Source organism: Melitaea cinxia, chromosome 5 (assembly GCF_905220565.1).
Source record: "Melitaea cinxia chromosome 5, ilMelCinx1.1, whole genome shotgun sequence".
NCBI classification, from domain to species: Eukaryota; Metazoa; Arthropoda; class Insecta; order Lepidoptera; family Nymphalidae; genus Melitaea; species Melitaea cinxia.
This window is the reverse complement of record NC_059398.1, coordinates 4,656,378-4,679,268: the sequence shown is the minus strand read 5'-3', so window position 1 is coordinate 4,679,268 and position 22,891 is coordinate 4,656,378. Positions and strand designations below refer to the sequence as shown.

The following is a 22,891-nucleotide window of genomic DNA, read 5'->3' as shown; positions in this document are numbered from 1 at the left end:
CGACAAATTTTCTTTTAATCGAAAGGTGGTGTGTGTCATTTGGTCCCATTTAAATTTATTTGAGATCTAACAACTACTTTTCGAGTTATATCTAATAATGCGTTTTTACTTGACGCTTCTTTCGTCGACCTACGTTGTATTATACCGCTTAACTTTCTACTGGATGTACTGATTTTGATAATTCTTTTTTTGTTGGAAAGCAGATATCCCTAGTTTAGTACCATGATAAGGACACCAGGATCTGATGATAGGATCCCAGAGAAATCGAGGGAAACTCTCGAAAATCGAAAGCTGATGTTTATTATGTGGTCAAATATAAATTTTATCGAGATCTGATAACTACTTTTTGAGTAATATTTGATAACGCGTAGTTACTTGACTATTTTTTCGTCGATCTACGTTGTATTACTCATCGATGTAATTGAAGTCGGTTTTTTTTTCGTTTGCGAGCATGTACAATTATTTTAATTTAGGTTTATAAAATTAACTAAGTAACTTTCTTAGTTTCGAATTTTTTGTGTGTCATAAAACATTGCTTAGAACTTGTCATCTTCAAATGCATCTAGTGTAGGTAGGGTGAAAATATAGTGAGAGTACCTTACCAGATAAAAAACCCTCTCGGACGTTTTATGAACGCAATAACATTGTCGTAACTCGGGCAGCTAGACAGATCGATACGCTCTCACTCATTCATAAAAAACGAAGATTGTTACTTCGCCTACTTGACCCGCTTCAGACGTTTAATGATCAATCATTCAGTATTGTTCGAAGAAATGTTGCAATACGATTTTAAGAATATGTTTTCAAACTTCTTACAGTAGAATCCGGTTATAACGACGGCCAAGGAACCGGTGATATCACGTCGTACTAGACGGAAGTTGTACAAAACGACCTGCAAATAATATTTTTTGATTTAAAATAATCTATGACCATCGAAAACAAAAAAAAAAAAACAAAAAAAATTAATCAAAATATTTATCGTGTAATGTTCACGTCAATAATATAAATAAATATCTACACGATATATTGCTTTTACGACGTATTCATTCGCAATCCTTGCATTTGACTTTACAGCTTCTTAGCGTTGTTTAATAAAACTTTTTTCCTAATTACTTTCTATTACTTTTTTTTGGTTTGTAAGTGTTTAATTTAATACTAGCGAGATAACCGACTGATGGCATCAATAGTAGCTCATATGAAAACCAAACAACGTTGCTATAAGCGGTTGGTTGTTTGTTATATGCGAAGTTGTATTAAGCGGACTACACTGTATCGAATATATCGAGCTACTTTTCTGACTAAAAGCTACTAAGCTTGTGTTAAAATCTATTGTAAACTTTACTTCCTTGTGAATCACTCTTTATCTAAAAGAGAAAACCGCGTAAATTTGTTCGGTAGTTTTCGAGTCTATCGCGTATAGACGGAAAGACGCGGCAGGGAACTTTGTTTTATGATATTCAATTATTCTTTTTAACCGACTTCCAAAAAAGGAGGAGGTTCTCAATTCGACTATATTTTTTTTTTTTTTTATGTATGTTACATCAGAACTTTTGACTGGGTGGAGCGATTTCGACAAAATTTTTTTTAATCGAAAGGTGGTGTGTGCCAATTGGTCCCATTTAAATTTATTTGAGATCTAACAACTGCTTTTCGAGCTATATCTAATAATGCGTTTTTACTTGACGCTTTTTTCGTCGACCTACGTTGTATTATACCGCATAACTTTCTACTGGATGTACCGATTTTGATAATTCTTTTTTTGTTGGAAAGGAGATATCCCAAGTTTAGTACCATGATAAGGAAACCAGGATCTGATGATGTGATCCCAGAAAAATTGATGCAAATTCTTGAAAATCAGCAATAACTTTTTACTGGGTGTACCGATTTTGATAATTCTTTTTTTGTTGAAAAGAAAATATCCTTAGTTTACTTTGTTCGTTCGATGTTGGGGCAGTGCAAAGTATTCTAGCGGATCCCTTATCAGAATCTGCTAGAATGATTTTTGATTTTTATAAATTATCCTTTGTTTGATTTATGTAACAAAATTTTAGTAATTGAGGTATTTTTGTTTAAGTTTTTTGTGCGTGTTCCGATTATTTTGTAAAAGTTATAATGGGACTGGCATGTCCTTGTAGGACAAAAGTCCCTAAAATCAATAAAAGAAAAAAAAAATCCTTAGTTTAGTACCATGATAAGGAAACTAGGATCTGATGATGGGATCCCAGAGAAATCGAGGGAACTTCTTGAAAATCCGCAATAACTTTTTACTGGGTGTACCGATTTTAATAATTTTTAATTTAATCGAAAGCTGATGTTTGTCATGTGGTCAAATTTTATTGAGATCTGATAACTACTTTTTGAGTAATCTTTGATAACGCGCAGTTACTTGACTATTTTTTCGTCGATCTACGTTATATTACTCGTCGATGTAATTGAAGTCGGTTTTTTTTCGTTTGCGAGCAAACACAATTATTAGCTTTAGAAGTTTAGATACTTGTTAATGATATTAATGTGTAAGACGCATGTTCTAAACTGAGGTTTGCCATAGTTGTAAAACAATGCCGACTGAATTTACATAGATATGATATCACAGTGTTATCTATAGTAGATTACATCATAATTCCGGCCGACAAATATTAGGACATGCCTCTATTTTGAGTACCCAAACTGATGAAAAGTTCACATATAATTGTTACCTAAATTCAATAAACAATAAAGTTTAGTTATAAAATAAAAATGGATACTGGAGAACTAGGCAAATGTTAATCGTTGAATACGAGTAATTGGTTTATAATTAAGACAAGTTGACGGAAACGGCTTATGTATTGGGTTAATTACGTCAACTTCTATAATAACTTGTCTTTCTCAAGCGCTGCGTAATGCTTAGCACATCTGAATTAAGAAACTTTAACTGGTTGACCTAAAGTTCGTTTGTTAGGCTGTGCAAGTATAAATGCAGAACATTTTTCTCTTAATACAAGTGGTTGTTTTGACCGGTTTTTAATTAAGTCTAAAATAAACGAATGACCATTGAAGACCATGAACGAGTGTACCATTGAAGTAGGTCGTAACAAAATGTAATGCTTTTAATTATCAAGAGATGCAACATCCATAGGCTTTGCTTATCAACAAGCTTTCTGTAATAGCACTTCAGATGAGAATTCCTAAGACTGCTTAGAAAAGCTAGGATCAGGTCCGACGCGGACCGCTTTTTTCTGTTACAACATACATATAATTTTTAGATGTAACTATTATACTCACTTGTTATTTCAAAGTAATAATTTTTTGAAGTCGTAAATAACAATACATAAATACATATTTATTTTTAACCGACTTAAAAAAGGTTCTCAATTCGACTGTTTTTACATGTTTTTTTTTTAATGTGTTACCTCATAATTTTGTACTCAGTGGACCTATTTCGGTGATTATTTTTTAATCGAAAGATGGTGCTTGTCATGTGGTCCCATTTCCCAATCGAGATCTGACAATTATCTCTAATAGTGCGTATTTACTTGACTATTTTTCGACTACCTGTGTTGTATTATTGGTCAATGTAGTTAAAGTTCGTTTTTTTTTCGTTTGCGAGCAAACAATCATTTATTACAAAATAATATGTGCGATGTCTTCATGTATGTATGAGACTATCTCATTACAAAAATTGTTGGTTGAAAGTTATGCTTAACATCTGAAGGTGGCATGTTTTTATATCGGTTTAACTTTAACTTCTGTACATTGTTATATGAAATTGTACGAAAATGTTTTTTTTTTCTCTTTTAATATTTTTAATATTAGAAGTGATGAATTATTGGTAGTTGTGGGTTATTAAGTACGATTACAAAAAAATAGTATTTATGATTGGAATTTGATAAGTAAATTATTATTGACTGTGCCTTTTCTATCTTCTATATAAATAAAAATGAATGTTGATAGCGCATAACTCGAGAATGGCTCGACCGATTCGGCGAATTTATTTTGTTTACGTTCCTTAAGATCCACGGAAGGTTTTAATACAAAAAAAAAAAAAAAAAAATACCAAGTATTAACTTTTGATAGAACGAAGTCTGTCCGGGCAGCGAGTAGCGGGCATATGTCTTCATTTTAAAAGGACTTTAAATAAATATAAGATAGTAACATAATATCGGTTGTGGTGTCTTGACCCCTTTTGGTCGGTTGTGTATCGAAACACATCTTGCTAAATTAGACAACTCCATGTTGGATAATGTTACAAAACGCATAATAGAAATTGAAATTAGTGACTAATTTTATGTATTACTTACTTCATGCAAATTGCTGTCAAATTTCATTTTAGTCGTTATCAAAAATAAAGTATAAAAATATAGTTAGGCTGGCGATATATGTACCAAATTATATTACATAATCAAAAAATATAAAAATTAATACATAACATACAAGACTAACACTTGTTCCCTGTATGCAAGCAGGTGCATAAATAATTTGTAATTTATCACATGTTTGTTTTTCCTTCCAGAGTATATAGCCCTCCGACTAATGCAAGCTGTGACGGCACGCGTCAACGACGTGTGTTTAAGATATTTGGACAACGCCCGCCTCGACACACTCCCGCCCCCGCCCCCGCCATCAATGAGGGAGTTCAAAATTGCCTCGTCTGCCACGAAGAATGGACGAAGATGTATGGAGGATAGACATGTTGAATTTGGCAATCTTGAAGCCTTGTTTGGAATTGAGGCGAGCAGTTTTAATTTTAAATAAATAAATATCTTACTTATAACATACACACGGTCATCTGTTCCTATGATGAGCAACTTAATGTTTGTGTTACAGGTAACAGCCGACTTAAATATATATATAGTTATAACAGTCAGTAATATAGAAATAATACATCTATAAATATATAAATACAAATATTCCCACCTAAGTCTGGGTGTATTAAATTATATTTATTTATTATTTTTATGTATATTTATCAAAAAAAAAAAAGATTTAGGTATATCAGTCGGCTGTTACCTAAAACAAGCATTAAGTTGCTTACCGTGGGAACAGACGGCACTCACGCCTCCAAGAAGGCCGTGCTTTATTCTCACAAAATGAAAAGTATGGGAAGCGCTTCCTTTTAAACATCTATATTTGTATAACACTGCTATAACATATGCTATAAAATATACACTTTTATACAGAATACACATCGAACTATAAATTAAATATAATTTGAAGGCTTTTTTAATATTATTATAGTAAAAAGAACCGATGAAATAAATATTATGTTGGACGTCAACCTTTTTAACGGATGATAGCAAAATAACGCGAGAACCATTTGATGAAATAAGCTGTTTTTTTATTATATCAGCAAACTATTAACTCAGAAGCCTATTAAATATGAAGACTGAAAAAATCTTCAAATTTTTACATTTTTTTATTACCTGAGCTGGTAACTATACGAAAACTAAGCTATAAATTGTATTTTTATGAGTAGTAAACTGCAATTTTGGTTTATCCATTTTTTATTATTTTATTATTATTTTTTTATTATTTTATTATTATTATCAGACGACGGAGCCGACGAGCTTTTATGCAGTGTACGACGGGCACGCGGGCTCCGCGGCGGCGACGTACTGCGCGGCGCACCTGCACCAGTACCTGGTCGAGAGCCCGCACTTCGCCACGGACCTGCGGCGAGCCACGCACGACGCCTACCTGCGGACGGACGCCGAGTTCGTGAGGAAGAGTAACATGCAGGTGGGAATTGTTGATTAGGTCGACGCTTGTACCGCGTCGCATCATTACAGCCTATACAGTCCACTGCTGGACATAGGCCTCCACAAGTTTACGCCAAAAATAACGTCAACTCATGTGTTTTGCCCATAGTCACCACGCTGGGCAGGCGGGTTGGTGACCGCAGTACTGGCTTTGTCGCACCGAAGACGCTGCTGCCCGTCTTCGGCCTGTGTATTTCAAAGCCAGCAGTTGGATGGTTATCCCGCCATCGGTCGGCTTCTTAAGTTCCAAGGTGGTTGTGGAACCTTGTTATCCCTTAGTCGCCTTTTACGACACCAACGGGAAGAGAGGGGGTGGCTAAATTCTTTAGTGCCGCGTCGCATACATACGTTTATTTGTTCATTTCCGTATGAGGCCGAAGTTTGCGCATGAGCAACCAGCAGGAGATTTTGCTTAGGTTGATATTGCACCTCGTACTTGCTCAATGAGGAAGAGGTTTAGCGTACGAGGTACATTATGGCCTAAAGCCAGGTTCCTATATATTGAAAACGATTGATTTAGCTTACAAACCTTTTAAAGGTATCGTGTTCGAAAAAGAAGCGTAGGCATATCGAATCGTTTTTTGAATATAGGAATCGGTTTTAGGTCGAGCCCTGTGCCGAACAACGTACGATCCGTATAGTTATGAGGACGGATCTTGAACGCTAACCTTCAAATTGCGCAGAAACGAATTTTTAATCTCTTTCTGGTAGAAATGAGGCACAGGGGTGGGATAGCAAACTGTCGTACAATGATTGGACCGAACCACCAATCACGAAAGGCGCCAAATCTGTCATTTGTGCGCCTTTCGTGATTGGTACACTTTCCCTTGTTCAAGGGGCTCTAAACCTTTGGTAATAATTAGAATCTAGATTGAAAATTTATAATTTTATTGATTTTAGAACTTTACTTATGACGAAATAGCTACCAGCTATACTAATAACATTTGTAAATTTATATGTACTTAATTTATTTGTTGTACTAGACAGTACTGCTTCCTTTCATTTTCTTATTTTTGAAATATATTTTAATAGTTAATAAAATCATTTTTATGTAGTTATTACTGTCAAGCTATAGCTATAGGGATATAATTACGGAATTTCTACTTTGTTTTTATTTTTTATTTTTGTGGCGTGGATAAAAAGCGCCCAAATTTCAATTCGTAAATTATTGAACGGGGTGGCAAAAGTTTTCTTTTTTTTGATTAAAATTTTCGATAAATGAATACGGCAATACCTAATTCATTTTCTAAGTAAACAAATTATTGTAGATAAAAACAGCGTTAGTCGACAAATTATCCATAATTGATATTTGGAAGCCATAAGACTATGATAAGTAACATGGCTTATGTTACTTATGTTACTGTATAGACAATTTGATTGATTTTAGAAAAAAAATAGTATATAGAAAGCTATTGATTATATTTATATACTTATTGAGACAGCATTAATTTTCTAATAAAAGAATTATGTTCAGAAAATTATTCATAATATAATATACAATTATGTCGATGGAGTTTTGAGATATTATATACAGGTACATTTTAACCTTTGAGTTTATTTTTAATATTTCATAAAGGTATGTTTTAAGTGATCGTTAGCAAAGGAAAGTAGGAAAATAATTAAATGCAACAAAATTCTCGTTTTCTCTAACCGGTCCTATTATTCATCATAAATAAATTATTTTTGTCAGATAAAATGAATGCTACCAATAATTTATATATAAAAAAAATAGAAGGTAATAAAAATATAATTAAAAAGATAACATCAAAAAAGGTTACCGAAAGTCATGTTTTAATGTCTCTCAAAGTTCAATGAATCAAGAAAATATTTTAATTAGGTTTTATACTAACGAGTTCATACAGCAATAAATATAATTTTACTAACTGACTCGGCAAACGTTGTCTTGCCGCTAAACGCTATTTAAAAATAGGGGTTGATTGTAGAGGGTTGAAAATTTTGGGTTGTATGTATTTTTTAATGTTGTATCATAAAAAAATAAAAATAAATAATTTATCTAAAAATTAAAAAAAATATTTTGGGGTGGACTTAGGTTTACCAGATGGGTAGACTAAAATATCTGGGCAAATTTTCAAAAAGTCGGGATTTTGGGATTAGGGTCGGGACCAACGGGACAAATAAATATTAAGAAATATAAAAAATTACTTTTTATTATAAAAATAAAAATCACAAAAACAATAAACAAAAAAAAAAAAATAGCATTTTTTGGCAGATTCTGAGATCATTAATTATCACAATCACTTATTCTAATAAGTATTACCTATAATTATTAGTAATTTGAACTCCTTTTTGATAAATTACTGCCACATATACTTCGCATTACATTTATTATCGCGATAGTTTAAGATTTTTGTTTTGCTGTTGTTTGTCGGGACATTTAGTATTTTTTCGGGACTCTGGACATCATACGAAATGTCGGGATAATCCCGACGAATCCCGACCATCTGGCAACCCTAGGTGGACTACTAAATGTTAAGGACATTTAGGGGGATGAAAAATAGATGTTGTTCGATTCTCAGACCAATATGCACACAAAATTTCATGAGAATCGGTCAAGCCGTTTCGGAGGAGTTTAACTACCAAACACCGCGACACGAGAATTTTATATATTAAATAATGCAAAATTTTACTATTAGGAGTAAGTAAACAATTTTCAAAAGAGAAGCGACAAAACTGAATCAAATGCGAAATGTTTGACCTTTTTTTCATAACGTATAAATTAATACATGTTATACGTATAATAATTCGATAGTTAATATTAATTTTACGCATGTTTATTTAAATGTCAGAAGGTGATCGTCTACGAATGTTTCTTGAGATTTTTATCTTTTACTCATTAAAGTTTTGTCGTACTAGAAATCTATTGATTTATTTTATTTTTTAAAGACTGTTTTAATTGAATTATCGTAAATTTTTTAAAGTGCGTGTTCTTTATAAAAATAGTAATATATTTTCGTTTCTGTACATTAATGGGTATCCAAATTTTTTATTTTATTTTATCCAATAATTGCGCCAACAAGGCTAACACCAACGAAAACATGAATTTGTTACGATCACGATCATGATTCAGCCTGTAACCTCCTGCCGGGCATCGGCCTCTTTCTCCATGCAGGAGCTTAATCCACCACTGCGGGTTGACAACAAGAAATTGTACATTTAAAAAATTAAAAAAACAAGTTAAGTGTCACCTCAATTAAAATAGGCATAAACCATATTAGATACAAGCATTAATGACATACATTTCCCAAAAAGTACAATGGATGGTACAATAATAATAAAACGTAATGTAAAAAAAATCTTAAAAGAAATCGTTGCTTGGTAAAACTATCAAAAACTTAAAATAACAATAACAAAAAAAAAATATTATAAAGAGAATATATAATTATATCATATAATATATGTAACAAATATAACTATTATAAGAAATGTTATATAAATTATATTATACGAGTATAATAATTGTGTTTGCTCGCAAACGAAAAAAAACCGACTTCAATTACATCGACGAGTAATACAACGTAGATCGACGAAAAAATAGTCAAGTAAAAGATTACTCAAAAAGTAGTTATTAGATCTCGATATGATTTATATGTGACCACATGTTAAACATCAGTTTTCGATTAAATTAAAAATTATCAAAATCGTTACACGTAGTAAAAAGTTATTGAGGATTTTCGAGAGTTTCCCTCGATTATCTGAGATCCCATCATCAGATCCGGGTTTCCTTATCATGGTACCAAACTAGGGATATCCCCTTTCCAACAAAAAAAGAATTATTAAAATCGGTATATCCAGTAGAAAGTTATGCGGTATAATACAACGTAGGTCGACGAAAATAGCGTCAAGTAAAAACGTATTATTAGAATATAACTCGAAAAGTAGTTGTTAGATCTCAAATAAATTTAAATGGGACCAAATGGCACACACCACCTTTCGATTAAAAAAAAAAATTGTCGAAATCGGTCCACACGGTCAAAAGTTCTGATGTAACATACATAAAAAAAAATACAGTCGAATTGAGAACCTCCTCCTTTTTTGGAAGTCGGTTAAAAACTAGGATGAAACTTTGTTTATTTAATATCTGTGCAGAAATAACAGAAGACTCGTGGGAACTATATTATGAATACAAAGACAAAATGAATAATATTTTATGTTATTAGCTGTTTGTATAACAAAACTGCTACATAACAAATATAACGTAATATGACCCTTTAATCAAAGTACTATACGAGGAACTAAATAGTGTTATCTCTTGGCTCTGTAAGTTTAAAAAAGTTTTGCTATTTGCAAGGATTGTTTATATAATAATAGCCGACCCGAGGCACTTTGTACGGCTATTATTTTCGTGAATATATCGTTTTTTATTTTTTTATTTTTTATACAAGCATTGGCACGACGGTCACAGCATTGGTTTGTGGTTTTTGCGCTGGCGGTTGCGGGTTCGATCCCCGCACATGACAAACATTTTTATTGGCCATCCAGATGTTTACCGTGTTCTGGGTGTTTGTGTGTACTTCGGAGAGCACGTTAAGTTGTTAGTCGTGGTTGTTATCATATACACCTGATAGCGGACGTTACTCATAGTAGGAATATATCCGCCAACCAGCACTGATGCAGCGTGGTGAATTAAGCTCTGATCCTTCTCCTACATGGGGAAGGAGGCCTATGCTCAGTAGTGGGATATTACAGGCTGAAGCGTAAATATAACGACAAAAAACAAAAATATTTATCCGATTTGGTGCAGTCGATCAGTAATTATGCGCGTAAAATAATTAATTGTATCACCTCCTATTGCTGTAATAAATTTGGCATTGGCTGACTACAATTTTAGGTATATTGTATAAAATATCTACGCTAGTATTTACAATAGAGCACGTTTCCTATAAAAAGATTTTGTGATTAGCTAGCTGTCACAAAATTGGATTATGACCGAGACAGCCATACGTAGAGTGAGTATTATCTTTGTGATTCAACGCCTTTTTCAAATACGACCATTATTGTTTATTACAATGTTAAGAAAATTGCAATCGCAAGCTTGCTAAAATTTCAAATTACATTCTCAGTTTTTAGATTTAAAATTATTTCTATGTGTATGGTTTTGTGTACTAGACGCGTCTAATTGAAATGGAAATAAGACGTCCCTCGTGGTTTTACTTGCCTACCGATTGATTAAGCTTAAATCAATGTTACAACGGAAAGCTAATCACCCCTCAGTTATATGAATTTGCGATTATCACGATTATTAAATATTTCAGAGAAATTAAACAATAGTATATTAATAAACATGGATTTTTGTTAATAATTTTAATTGATTTTTATTTAAATATTTACCTAAGATTCTTTTGATGGTATAATATGTACAAAACCTTATCTTCATATATTCGATTGTCCAGATAATTATCCGAAAGCCCAACGGCAATAATTAGTGAGGTTGATTGCTCGGTCAACCGGGTACTTACTATTATTATACCAGTAATTAAATACAAATTTGAAATATAGAAGTAAATTTCGTCAGATTTAGATATTTGTTCTGTAGTATCGTTTACCCCGAGCGCGTGGTCAGGTAGTGTGCAGAGTGTAGATTGTAGAGTGCAGAGTGTAGAGTGTAGAGTGTAGAGTGTAGAGTGTAGAGTGTAGAGTGTAGAGTGTAGAGTGCAGAGTGTAGAGTGTAGAGTGTGGTGTGCAGCGCGCGCCGGGCGGCAGCACGGCGGTGTCGGTGGCGCTGCGCGGGCGGCGCCTGCTGGCGGCGTGGGCGGGCGACTCGCTGGCGCTGCTCGCCAAGCGCATGCGCCTCATGCAGCTCGTCAACCCGCACAAGCCCGACCGACCGGTACGATTTTTTTTTTTTTTTTTTTTTTTATCACCAGGGCGGCAAACAAGCGTACGGCTCACCTGATGGTAAGAGATTACCGTAGCTTATAGACGCCTGCAACAGCAGAAGCATCGTAAGCGCGTTGCCGACCAAATCCCCAATCCCCCCTCAGGAGCTCTGGTCACCTTACTCACCAACAGGAACACAATACTGCTTGAAAACAGTATTATTTAGCTGTGATCTTCTGTAAGGTCGAGGTACTACCCCAGTCGGGCTGCTTTAGATTTTGAGCAGGAAATTCCTGCTGTGCCCTACCTCAGTAACGCACACGTACGTCAGCGACACACGCCGACACACGGACACACGGACACACCTACACACAATTTTTTTTTATACGACTAGGTTGGCAAACAAGCGAACGATCCACCTGATGGGAAGTCAAAACGATCAAAATACCTTTATTAAAATAGGCTTTAAAAGCAGCTTCGAATCGTCATTTTAAAAATTAATTAAACGAATTATCAACTCTTCGGTATGCAGATTCTGATTCATGACAGACACGTCAACAATCGATAAATCATTTTGCGTAGCCCCGCACACTTAACGATGACAAGAACATCGTCTATCATCACGCGACCCTACGCGCACTAGAAGTTTTGCTACAGTAAAAGTTTAAAATGGAATATCATGAATGTATACGCTATTTATAGATGACGTCTCTAAGTGTTTTTCATTAATGACTTATCAAAAAAGAAGACAACAAAGCTATCCTTCATAAAGAAGTCAAAAATAAGACGAGATTCGATTTTTCTTGTTCATAAATGCATTCTAAGTTTCAGAATGTTTACCGCGTCATAGCATCCTGAATATTTCGTCAGAAATGGAATTGGTTTAACGACATACTTTATGTATATTCATTCCTTATTCTAAAACTAAATTTTAAATTTAGAATACATTTAGAAACAAACGGAATTGTAAATTTTATTATACTTTTTTTAACGATATATCTGGCTTTATTAGGATGAACGAGAACGAATAGAGTCGACGGGAGGCTCCGTTATGTACTGGGGCACGTGGCGAGTCAACGGACAGCTGGCTGTTTCACGAGCTATTGGTAAGTCATGTTTGTTTTAACTGACTAGTACGAAATTTACGATTAAGCAAAAATTTGGTCATTCAATTAAAGATTAGTAAATTCGTGAGTCAATGAAGATTGGCGACTTTAGTCATTATACGCGATAAAATGTTAAGGAAAACAGTAGAAAAAACCCTTTAGTCACATCATGGATATAAGTAAAACACATATCTGACAACACTACAACAGGGCGAAAATTAAAGAAACGAGCTAATAGTGGCAAAATCATCTATTAAATAAATGTCAAAGAAAAGGAAAGGTTAAGCTAAGCTAAGTTAAAGACTTTCTCTTGTCCGACTCATAATTAAGGTTATGATACTCTCTTAAGAAAACTTTAGCTACCTACTATATAGTTAAGCAAGATTCAGTAGTGACATTGTGCTCTAATTTTATGGGTAATGTATTTGTCTCCTTATTCTCTTCATCAAGATTTTTGGGCATTAGCGAGCGTTAAGTACAAATTAGTTAAGCTTTAAATAGAATGCTTTTAATTACATAACTTTAAAAATACAAAACGTTGTCTTTGCAACATTTGATTGATTTGTACTGCAAAACTAAGCTTTACAAATTTAGAATTGTTATTTTTCTGACTCAGCCGTATTAACAATAATCATAAAAGTCAAACCATACTTCTAAAATAGTTCCAAGTTTAAACTTTCTAAAACACTATTTAATTAATCATCTTAGTATAATTAAGCATTTCAGTTTTTTTATGTTTTTAGTCCTTAAAATTAAATCGTTATAGCGTTTGTTCAACCCTTCATTATTTGCAGCCTCATAATGGGCGTCATAATCAAATTTACATCCGAGGGTAGCCAATTGTTTTCACCTACGAATGCCAGTGTGAAGTGCGAATTGTCATAAAAGGCGGTTAAATCGGTCGTTTTATTATTATGAGTCTATCTGAAAGGGGTGGCCATCGGGCTCTGATTAAGACTTTTAGAGCTTACGATTTTAATCGGCAACCAAATATTTTTTTACAACACGGTTTAATTAAACTTACTGGATGGTTAATTAAATTAATTTTAAACGTCATAACGAATCTTTTAAATAATGTTTACATATATTATCTGTATATTAAAAGAAACAAATTGCACATAACAATAAAAAATCAAGGAAAATTCTTTTTTTAATATCTGTAACAATAAAGTTGTTAAATAATAACTTAAGATTCTAATATAATGATTTTAGCCCTATGACTGTAATCCCTTCAAACCTCCATTATGGTCGTGTGTCGTCCATTAAGTTGTTAGCATTATGGGGGGATGAACGATAAATTGCCATATCATACTCTCCGCTGACACAACGTTGCAATTTATAAGGATTTCATGTCTTCCTTTTAATACATTTGCAAATTATAACGTTGACACGTTTAGTGCCACGGTTATATGATTAATTAATAAAGGTGCAGTTGTTTTATGCTCTTTGGTTAAAGTAGGGCGTTATTTATAACCCAATTCACTTACGACTCAAGAGTTTATTAAAATTGACAAATTAATGTTTATAAAGGTTTTAAATAGAGTTAATGTAACAGTGATAATAAATATTACAATTATAGATTAATCATGCCAATGTAATGTGAGAACTGAGTAGCAGCCCTAAATGCCATTTGGCCTTTAATTTATTTATGTTAGAAATTAAGACATTTTTTTTTAGTTGTTATTCATTATTTAATGTTTTAGTTATCTTATGTATGAATAAAATATAAATAGCAAAAGACGATATTATGATAATTTGTGATAATTTTACCCTACTGTGAGCTGCTTTCGTTTCATTACTTTATTCATAAAAGGAACATTAAATAAGTTTAGTTTTTTTTAAGTCTCTCAACTTATATTCCATACTTTTAAAAAGGGACAATCTTTGACTGACTTTTTTTATCATATAACACGGTCGTCTGGTACTACGACAAACACCTTAATGCTTTATACAATAGTCATATGACTATAGTCAAATGATTGCTTAATATCATTTATGCATTTGTACATTATTAGTAACTTGAAAAACTACCAACACAGACCGACAAATAAATACTTTTAATAAAACTGCAGCCGGTCCAATTCTGAATATAAAAAATGAATTTGAATTTTTTTAAATGCATTCTATAATCGATTCGGAAGTGAAGAACAATATTTTCTTTTTCGTTTTTATCATTTGGCCCCGCATCGTGCCAAAACTACTGATTGACTGTATACATATTTATATTCTGAGCTAAAACACTATGTGCTTTTAAAATACTGAATCCGGCACGGTTCTCTTGGGTGAGGTGAGGGTGGGGTTTATATTCAAAATTTATAACTATCTACTTATATTCATTAAACGAGTAGTCTGACTTTGCTTCCTTTTTTTAAAACGTATTTTAAAGATTATCGTGCAAATATTCTAGGTATTTCGTTTACCAGTTTAGTAATTACAGACATCGTAATCCACAGTGTTATGTCCAAATAATTTGAAATCCAGATTATACGGAAGCCTTTAAACGTACGCTCATTTTCAGCTGGCGTATGTACTTATCTTATGGCTTGATGATTCGGATAGCTATCGTGAATGATATCGTGAATGCATTATGTCTCGAATATTATATACGAGTACTCATAGTTTGCCTTCCCAGCGTGGTGACTATGGGCAAAACACATGAGCTCACGTTATTTTTGGCGTAAACTTGTGGAGGCCTATGTCCAGCAGTGGACTGTATAGACTGTAATGATGTAATGATGATGACTCATATAGTTTTAGTAATTTTGTGCCTTGCTTGAAAGAACAAGCCGTTTTTGTTGGATTCTTTCCTATGTCTATCTGACTTTATAGCAGACGTTACAATTAAATCAAAAAAATTTATGTCATCAAAGTGAGCTAAATCTATATAAACAAAAAATTGAATCGCTTAAGTATATGTATGTGTTGCTCAGCGCAAAACTCGAAAGCGGCTGGAACAGTTCCAGCTGATTTTTTAAAAGTTTTCTATGAATTTTCGTGAGAGTCTTAAAGAAACAAAGAAACTTGCACAGTAAACTGTAAACTTGGTCTGAAGTTATGCCTAAAATTCGGAAAACTTAACGACTATTCAAACTACACGCGTCTGACAGTTCGCAGGACAACGTCTGCCAGTTCAGCTAGTATGAAAATAACAATATGGAGAGTACCATAAAAAAGTTTTTATGTAGATACTCAACGACACAATTTTATTATAACCGAATAATTATAAACAACGACCGGTGTAATTTACAAGTAAATCGCCGTAAGTTGCGCGCGTCGGGCGCCGCGGAGTCGCACCGTCCCCTTGCTCCCTCGTCAACCCTGCACGGTATCGTATCGATCACTCGGACACGCTGCACTCGCGCTGCAGAAACATTATACATTGAAATACCATTCATTCAAACCCGTATAGACGTATAGACATGCCTAATACGTCTAGGTTTGAAGGAGCCTAGCTAGGCGTATAAGAAAAGAAGAAGAAAGAAAGAAGTTAGAATTTAGACGAAATTTTTTTGATGTTTTATGCTAGTAAAATCGCATTTGAAGTCAGATCTAAATATTAAAAAATAAAAATGTTGAACATACACATATAAGGTAGGCAACATAATGCATGTGTTTTAGATAACAGCCAGCTGATAAGAACATATATACATTATACGTTTTTCGGTAATAAATGTATGTATAAATAATACGCATATAAATAATATTATATTAGTAATATGGCAATAGGCCTATTATCTACACACTCACAATTTTGGTAACTTTTAAAAAAATGATACTGTTTAAGCAATTATGTTACAAGTTCATGGCATGCATGTCTAAAGCAATTACTAAACTTTGTACAAAGTGAGTTTCGGAACGATGTAGCTTTCGATTAGTTTTACTAATTATCTTGTGATAGCTACATTGCAATGAAACGAGTGCCGTTGATAATTTGATATGTCTTTCGGTACCATAGATTCAGACAGTCTCATTTTGTTTTACTGGCACATCCATCAATGATAACGATATATTTAATAGTAATTTATATATAATAATAAAAACAATACATATGTGTTATAATTCATGAAATTTGCACCCATAAGGCTGATAAGGTAATATTTGTAATACTGTGTTCTCTTATCATTATGTATTAAATTATAATGTATTATTACTGTTATGTATTTATTTATTTTTGTTGTTAAATGAGAACTTAATAATTAATTAATATTTTTGTTGGTATGAACAATCAGAGAAACGTATAATATTACATAATTTTAACAGAAATTATATAATTTTTTATTTATTTAATATAGTGTAAATATAGATTAAGATCACGTATCAACACTTTCTTTTTTAACTTTTCTTTTTAGTCTAAAAAGTATTAAATTCACAATTAAAATACTTTTCGTGTGGATTGTTCATTTAGTAATTAAATAATTGCTAGCTCTTATGTAAACTAAAACTTAGTGTGGGCCGGACTCTCACGTGATAAGTTTCGTGCTATTGTTCGTTTTAAATCGGGGATAAGATGCCGAAAAACATATTTCTGGTATCTACTTATGTAACGTTTATTTTAATTTATTGTTATAAAAATAGACAGTAATACATACCTACGGTAAATTTTTTAAGTGTATTTGTTATTTACAATATTTGACAACCGTGCCTTGGTAGGATTAAGTTGGCAGGCACATTTATAAGATACAAATATTAACGTTAAAAACTTAACATTCGAGTGTCAGTTTGAATCATGGATATCTATGAGTTTAATTGTAATTTTGTTTTTCTCCAAGACCTATGTCGTTGTATTAAATCTATACAAATAAATAAAATTAGAGTGTCTGTTTGTAATATTAAAGTAATCGCTTTTTAATAATTGCATATGGATGTATACACGGTACATATACCAAAATAACATTTTTTACAATTTTTGTCTGTCTTTCTGTCTGCCTGCCTGTCTGTGTGTTTGTTCCGGTTAATCTCTTACACGTCTGGACTGATTTTGACGGGGCTTTCACTGGCATATAGCTGATGGAATAAGGAGTAAACTTAGGCTACTTTTATTTTCGAAATTTATTTATTTGTAACTGCGAACTGAACAATAATTTTTTTTATTCACGCGAAGTCGCTGGCACAGCTAGTTCGTAATATAGTTGTTAGTTTATTAAACCTTAAAACACAAAGAGGGAACAATCAATGAACGTTACTTTTGTTTTTATAGTAATAGTGGATTTCCGTTCATTACCATCAACTTTGATGTCATCTCTTTGGCGGTAAATAAATAATTGTATTTGCTCGCAAACGAAAAAAAAACGACTTCATCATTCATTTACATCGACATGTAATACAACGTAGATCGACAAAAAAATAGTCAAGTAACTTAAATGTGACCACATGATAAGCATCAGCTTTCAATTAAATAAAAATTATCAAAATCGGTACACCCAGTAAAAAGTTATGCGGATTTTCGAGAGTTTTGGTACCAAATCCTCGGTTGATCCTGGTACCAAACTAGAGATATCTCCTTTCCAACAAAAAAAAAAAGAATTATCAAAATCGGTATATCCAGTAAAAACTTATGTGGTATAATACAACGTAGGTCGACGAAAAAAGCGTCAAGTAAAAACGCATTATTAGATATAACTCGAAAAGTAGTTGTTAGATCTCAAATAAATTTAAATGGGACCAAATGACACACACCACCTTTCGATTAAAAAATTATATTTTTGTCGAAATCGGTCCACCCTGTCAAAAGTTCTGAAGTATATACATAAAAAAAAACAGTCGAATTGAGAACCTCCTCCTTTTTTGGAAGTCGGTTAAAAATATAGATTAGGACAATATCTCCCTCTAGTTACATGTAAGCTAACAATGACAGCGTAACAATGGAACTGTAGTGTTGACATTTTCTTCATATCTCTACCTCTACCCCCTTTATATTTACGTCCATTGATTACGCGTTCCACGGTAGATTAGGTGCCGCATTTATAAAGCCCTTCGAATTTGGCGCATTTGTGACGAGTGTCCGAATTTCACGGTACGTTAGGTAAATAAATATTTTTGGTTAGCTTTTCATAGTTATATTAATCTTTACTTTATATCTATGAGTATATACCGTTTTTAATTTACATTTTAAAATTAAGGAATAAAAATGTCATCATCATCATTACAGCCTATACAGTCCACTGCTGGACATAGGCCTCCACAAGTTTACGCCAAAAATAACGTGAACTCATGTGTTTTGCCCATAGTCACCACGCTGGGCAGGCGGGTTGGTAAAAATGTCAAGCCCTTGCTTAAATATATGTAAGTATTCATCAAATACGGAAAAATGTTTACAACTCGAACTATATTTGAACACAAAAAACTATTCGTTCGAAATATATAACTTCTTAATCATTTTTTTCATTACGAAAAACGTAATAGATATACACTCGTTTCTGTCTATTTTTTTTAGAAGTTTTTGTGTATCGTACTTACAATACTCAATATTTAGATAATAAGATAAGCATTTACGTTTAACTGAGTCACGTTGGCAAAGTTTAGTTGTTACTTTTATGACACATAGCATGCTTGGTGTAATTATATTATATTCCTGTCTATCTAACGCAAATATATTTTTTGGAAATAATATAGGTCCTATTCAAAGAAACGCTCAATTAGTCAAAATTCATAAAAATGAAATCGGAACTTTAGACTAACAGACTAGACAGATTTGTCTCAAGTTTAATTATTTAAAAATGTCTTTTACTTTAAAACATTTTCGATAAAAACTGTATAACATTTCAAACCTTTAAACAAATAAAGTAAGATATTAAAAAGGCTCTGAAGTTAGTATTGTACACAAACGCTTTTATATTTTCTTGAAGGTCATTTTTTCCTTCCACTCCATTAACCTTGTACTGCTTTGAAAATTTTGTTTTTATTCTCATTCAAATTCTTCAGTCAAACAAAGACCCATTGTAATTTTATTCTCTGTTTAGTTTCAGTTGCAATTCGGATTGTTTTATAATGATGTGCAATGATTTCTGTAAAAAATAAGCTTAATTATTACAATTAGTTAAGAAATAAATTTTACTTACGTTTACTATTGATAGATAAATATTTATATTGATATTTACCTAACTTCTTCTGAGAGACACTTTTACATATAAACCATTAAGCACCAAACGGCAAACCTTCTTTTTCATTCGACAAAGGCGCTATGGCCAGCAACGGCACGCTTATAGATTGATTACTGTATTGATGATATGACTCATAATGAAATGCCGTATTATCTTCAATCACAGATTTAAGTGACCTTTTAGCTTCGATGTTGCGATTTTTTCAAGGACAATAAAACGTATTGTCCTTGAAAGAGTGATATTTTAGTGAAACAACAAACATTTTTAAATAATTTTTTACATGATTTTTATTTATTTTAATTATAATGTGCACAGGTGACGCTAAATACAAACCGTACGTGACCGCTCGCCCCGACATCGCTGAAGTTGATCTTGACGGAGACGAAGACTTCGTTGTCGTTGCTTGTGATGGCCTCTGGGACGTCGTCAGCGAAGACATCGTCGCTTTGTCCGTTTACAAGCAACTAATGATTGATCCAGGTAAGTGATTTTTTTATAGTACTAGGGTGGCAAACAAGCGTACAAGTCCGCCTGATGATGAGCAGATACCGCTGAAAGACGCCAGCAACACAGGGAGCATTGCAAGCGCGTAGCTGACCCTATCCCCACTTTCTCCAGGAGCTTTGATTTTTAACTATATTAACACAACACTACTTCGAAGTTTTATTATTTGGCTTGAGAGCATTCATATTTGTACAAATACAAATATCCATCCCGAGCGGGAATCGAACCCGCAATCGCTAGTGTGTGAGCGCCCACACGGCGCACGCACCACTGCACCAGAGCGATGAGATTATGTTCAACACGATGCTATTATTAGAATTAAGTTACATATCACTATCAATACACAAAAAAGGTTCTATGTTTGTAATGATTTATAACGACTAAAGCGAAAGCGATTTATGTCTCTCACAATAAACACTAATTTATGGATTTAAAATTTATTTTAGCTGATAGTATTCGCCAATTTTCTAATAAAATAATTTCGATCGAGTAAAAACGAAGTGTAGTTTTGTGTATTTTATCGTCGAGTCAAGTTGTAACTCGCTCTAAACTGCCTATTAACTTATATCATTTCTATAAATAGCAATAACGGCGACAGTTTCCAGATAAGAAAGTCATATCAGCAAACGCTTACGTAATGTTTATGTTTGCTGCAAGTGAACTTACCGGTAAGTTCAAGGATTAAGACGGCCTAACAAACCGTAATCAATTTAAAACTTACTATCGGAGTCTACAATTTTAATACATTGACGAAAATAGTATTTATTTATATTAGGGTTATATAAAAGAACAGCAATGGTTATATTATTTTATATTAAGTATCCAATCTACTGGCGTGACTCAGCCGTATTCTGCGTATTTGGTAGTAATTAGATAGGTAGTTTGTTTTGTAATTGTTTTGGCGATAGACATTGATTGGCACCACTTAAGTACAAACATACATTATACTATTGGGTCACTCAGTGATGCAATCGGGGATTGTTCTGAAATGCGAGAATATACACGCAACAGAAAGATGTTTTGTTCTAGAAAGTTTCGCTTGAAACTTAAAGAAGACAGAGCTCCTACTATTGTGGACGTGGTAACTTAGGCGCCCTTCAAGTCTTAGTAAAGTGTCTTTAATGGATCGCGACGCTCAAGGCGAAAAGCTTTTATGTTGCTCAACAGATTTTTGTTGTCGCATAAATGTAAGGGTTTTTCATTGTGGCACTTGTACTGGGGGAAGTGCGTTGAATGCCACTTTCGCCATTGTTTCATTTGGATTGTGGCGTCAAAAGAAAATTAAAAGTTTTTGAGATGATAAAACTTGCTTAGTTTCAATTATTATTATAAGATGTGAAGAATATAATTACAATTCGAATTCGAATGTTATTTTTAGCTAATAATTTTGCGAATATCTCATTATTATATGTCAGTATAGTAAATACTCGACATATGAAACTAAATGTGTATTAATTGTAATGTGTATTTATTAGACCATAAATAATCGACAGTTTTTCATACTTTTATTGAACCAAAAATACTTTTAATATAAAGATAAGACACCAATAGATATATTACCCATAATTTATAATAATAATAATAACATTTATTTCGGGACTAGCCCGTATAGTGTTAGTAACAAAGTTTCCTATAACCTAGTGTTTGTACAACAAATTTAAAATAATATCATTTTTATATTTACATTCATCAATTTCATGAATGAATCTTTTATACTGTTCAACTACACTAAGCAAAGAACAACTGAAACAAATTAATTTTTCAATGTCACTTATTGTGATAGCAGTGTACGAGTCATTTTGTTGAATGGCCGTGAATCACAACAACGAGACGTTTTATTAACAACAGTGTGGTTAATAAAACGCCTCGTTAAGATCCGTTTAAATTCATCTGTTATGTAGTTTCTGTAACAAGTCTCCGCTGTGTCCAACGGGATGACAACTTGACGGGTGAATCGCGTCTTATGACTGACGGACGGTATTTTCTAGCTCAGGTTACATAGTGACGTCCCTAAGAGAAACTGTAGCCTTGATTACATAAAGAAAGTATCGTATTAACGATAGCCCCATCATGTATTGATTTATTGAAATGATTGGTTTATTATTAAATCGTTCCTATCACTATTATAAATGAGAAGTGAGATGGGATGAATGTTTATTACTCTTTTACGCAAAAACTAATGAACTGATTGTAATGAAACTTGGTATGTAGTTAGCTAGAATTCGAAACTAGCTACTTCTTATCCCGATATTATTCAGGCGAAACTACGAGGTGCAGAATTGTTATATTGTTTAGAAAAAAATAACTGGATAAACTTAGGAGTTAATGACTTATATGGCACAATAAAAAAGGTGTTACGAAAACTTTAGTTGAATAAAACATTCGTGTATTGTAACGAGAGTGCGGTGTAGTAGGTTTCAGCGGCTGCGGTTAGGCGACTGCTTCACAATAACGTTTCGTAACTGCGTCGGAAGTGGGGAAGTGGAGAAATTTGATACTTTGTTTTCGCCTCGCCCCCGTTCACCCCGCATCTTCATGAAGCCTTTCTAATTGCCAGCTTTGTCAGTTGTATTCGTATGTAAACACGCCATTGTTGTCGTGTTTCTGC

At 33.1% G+C, this 22,891-nt stretch overlaps 1 protein-coding gene across 1 annotated transcript in view; it reads left to right on the top strand.

Annotated features, from left to right (window-relative positions):
• Positions 1 to 21,379, top strand: part of LOC123653423 (protein phosphatase 1E-like) — a 29,602-nt gene extending 8,223 nt beyond the window's left edge. The window contains exons 3-8 of the mRNA XM_045589418.1: positions 4,490 to 4,707; positions 5,527 to 5,715; positions 11,440 to 11,583; positions 12,586 to 12,679; positions 20,095 to 20,259; positions 21,313 to 21,379. Coding sequence (XP_045445374.1) covers positions 4,490 to 4,707; positions 5,527 to 5,715; positions 11,440 to 11,583; positions 12,586 to 12,679; positions 20,095 to 20,259; positions 21,313 to 21,326 — 824 coding nt within the window. The 3' untranslated portion in view covers positions 21,327 to 21,379. The remainder of the gene's footprint in view (positions 1 to 4,489; positions 4,708 to 5,526; positions 5,716 to 11,439; positions 11,584 to 12,585; positions 12,680 to 20,094; positions 20,260 to 21,312) is intronic.
• Positions 21,380 to 22,891: the final 1,512 nt, after the last annotated feature.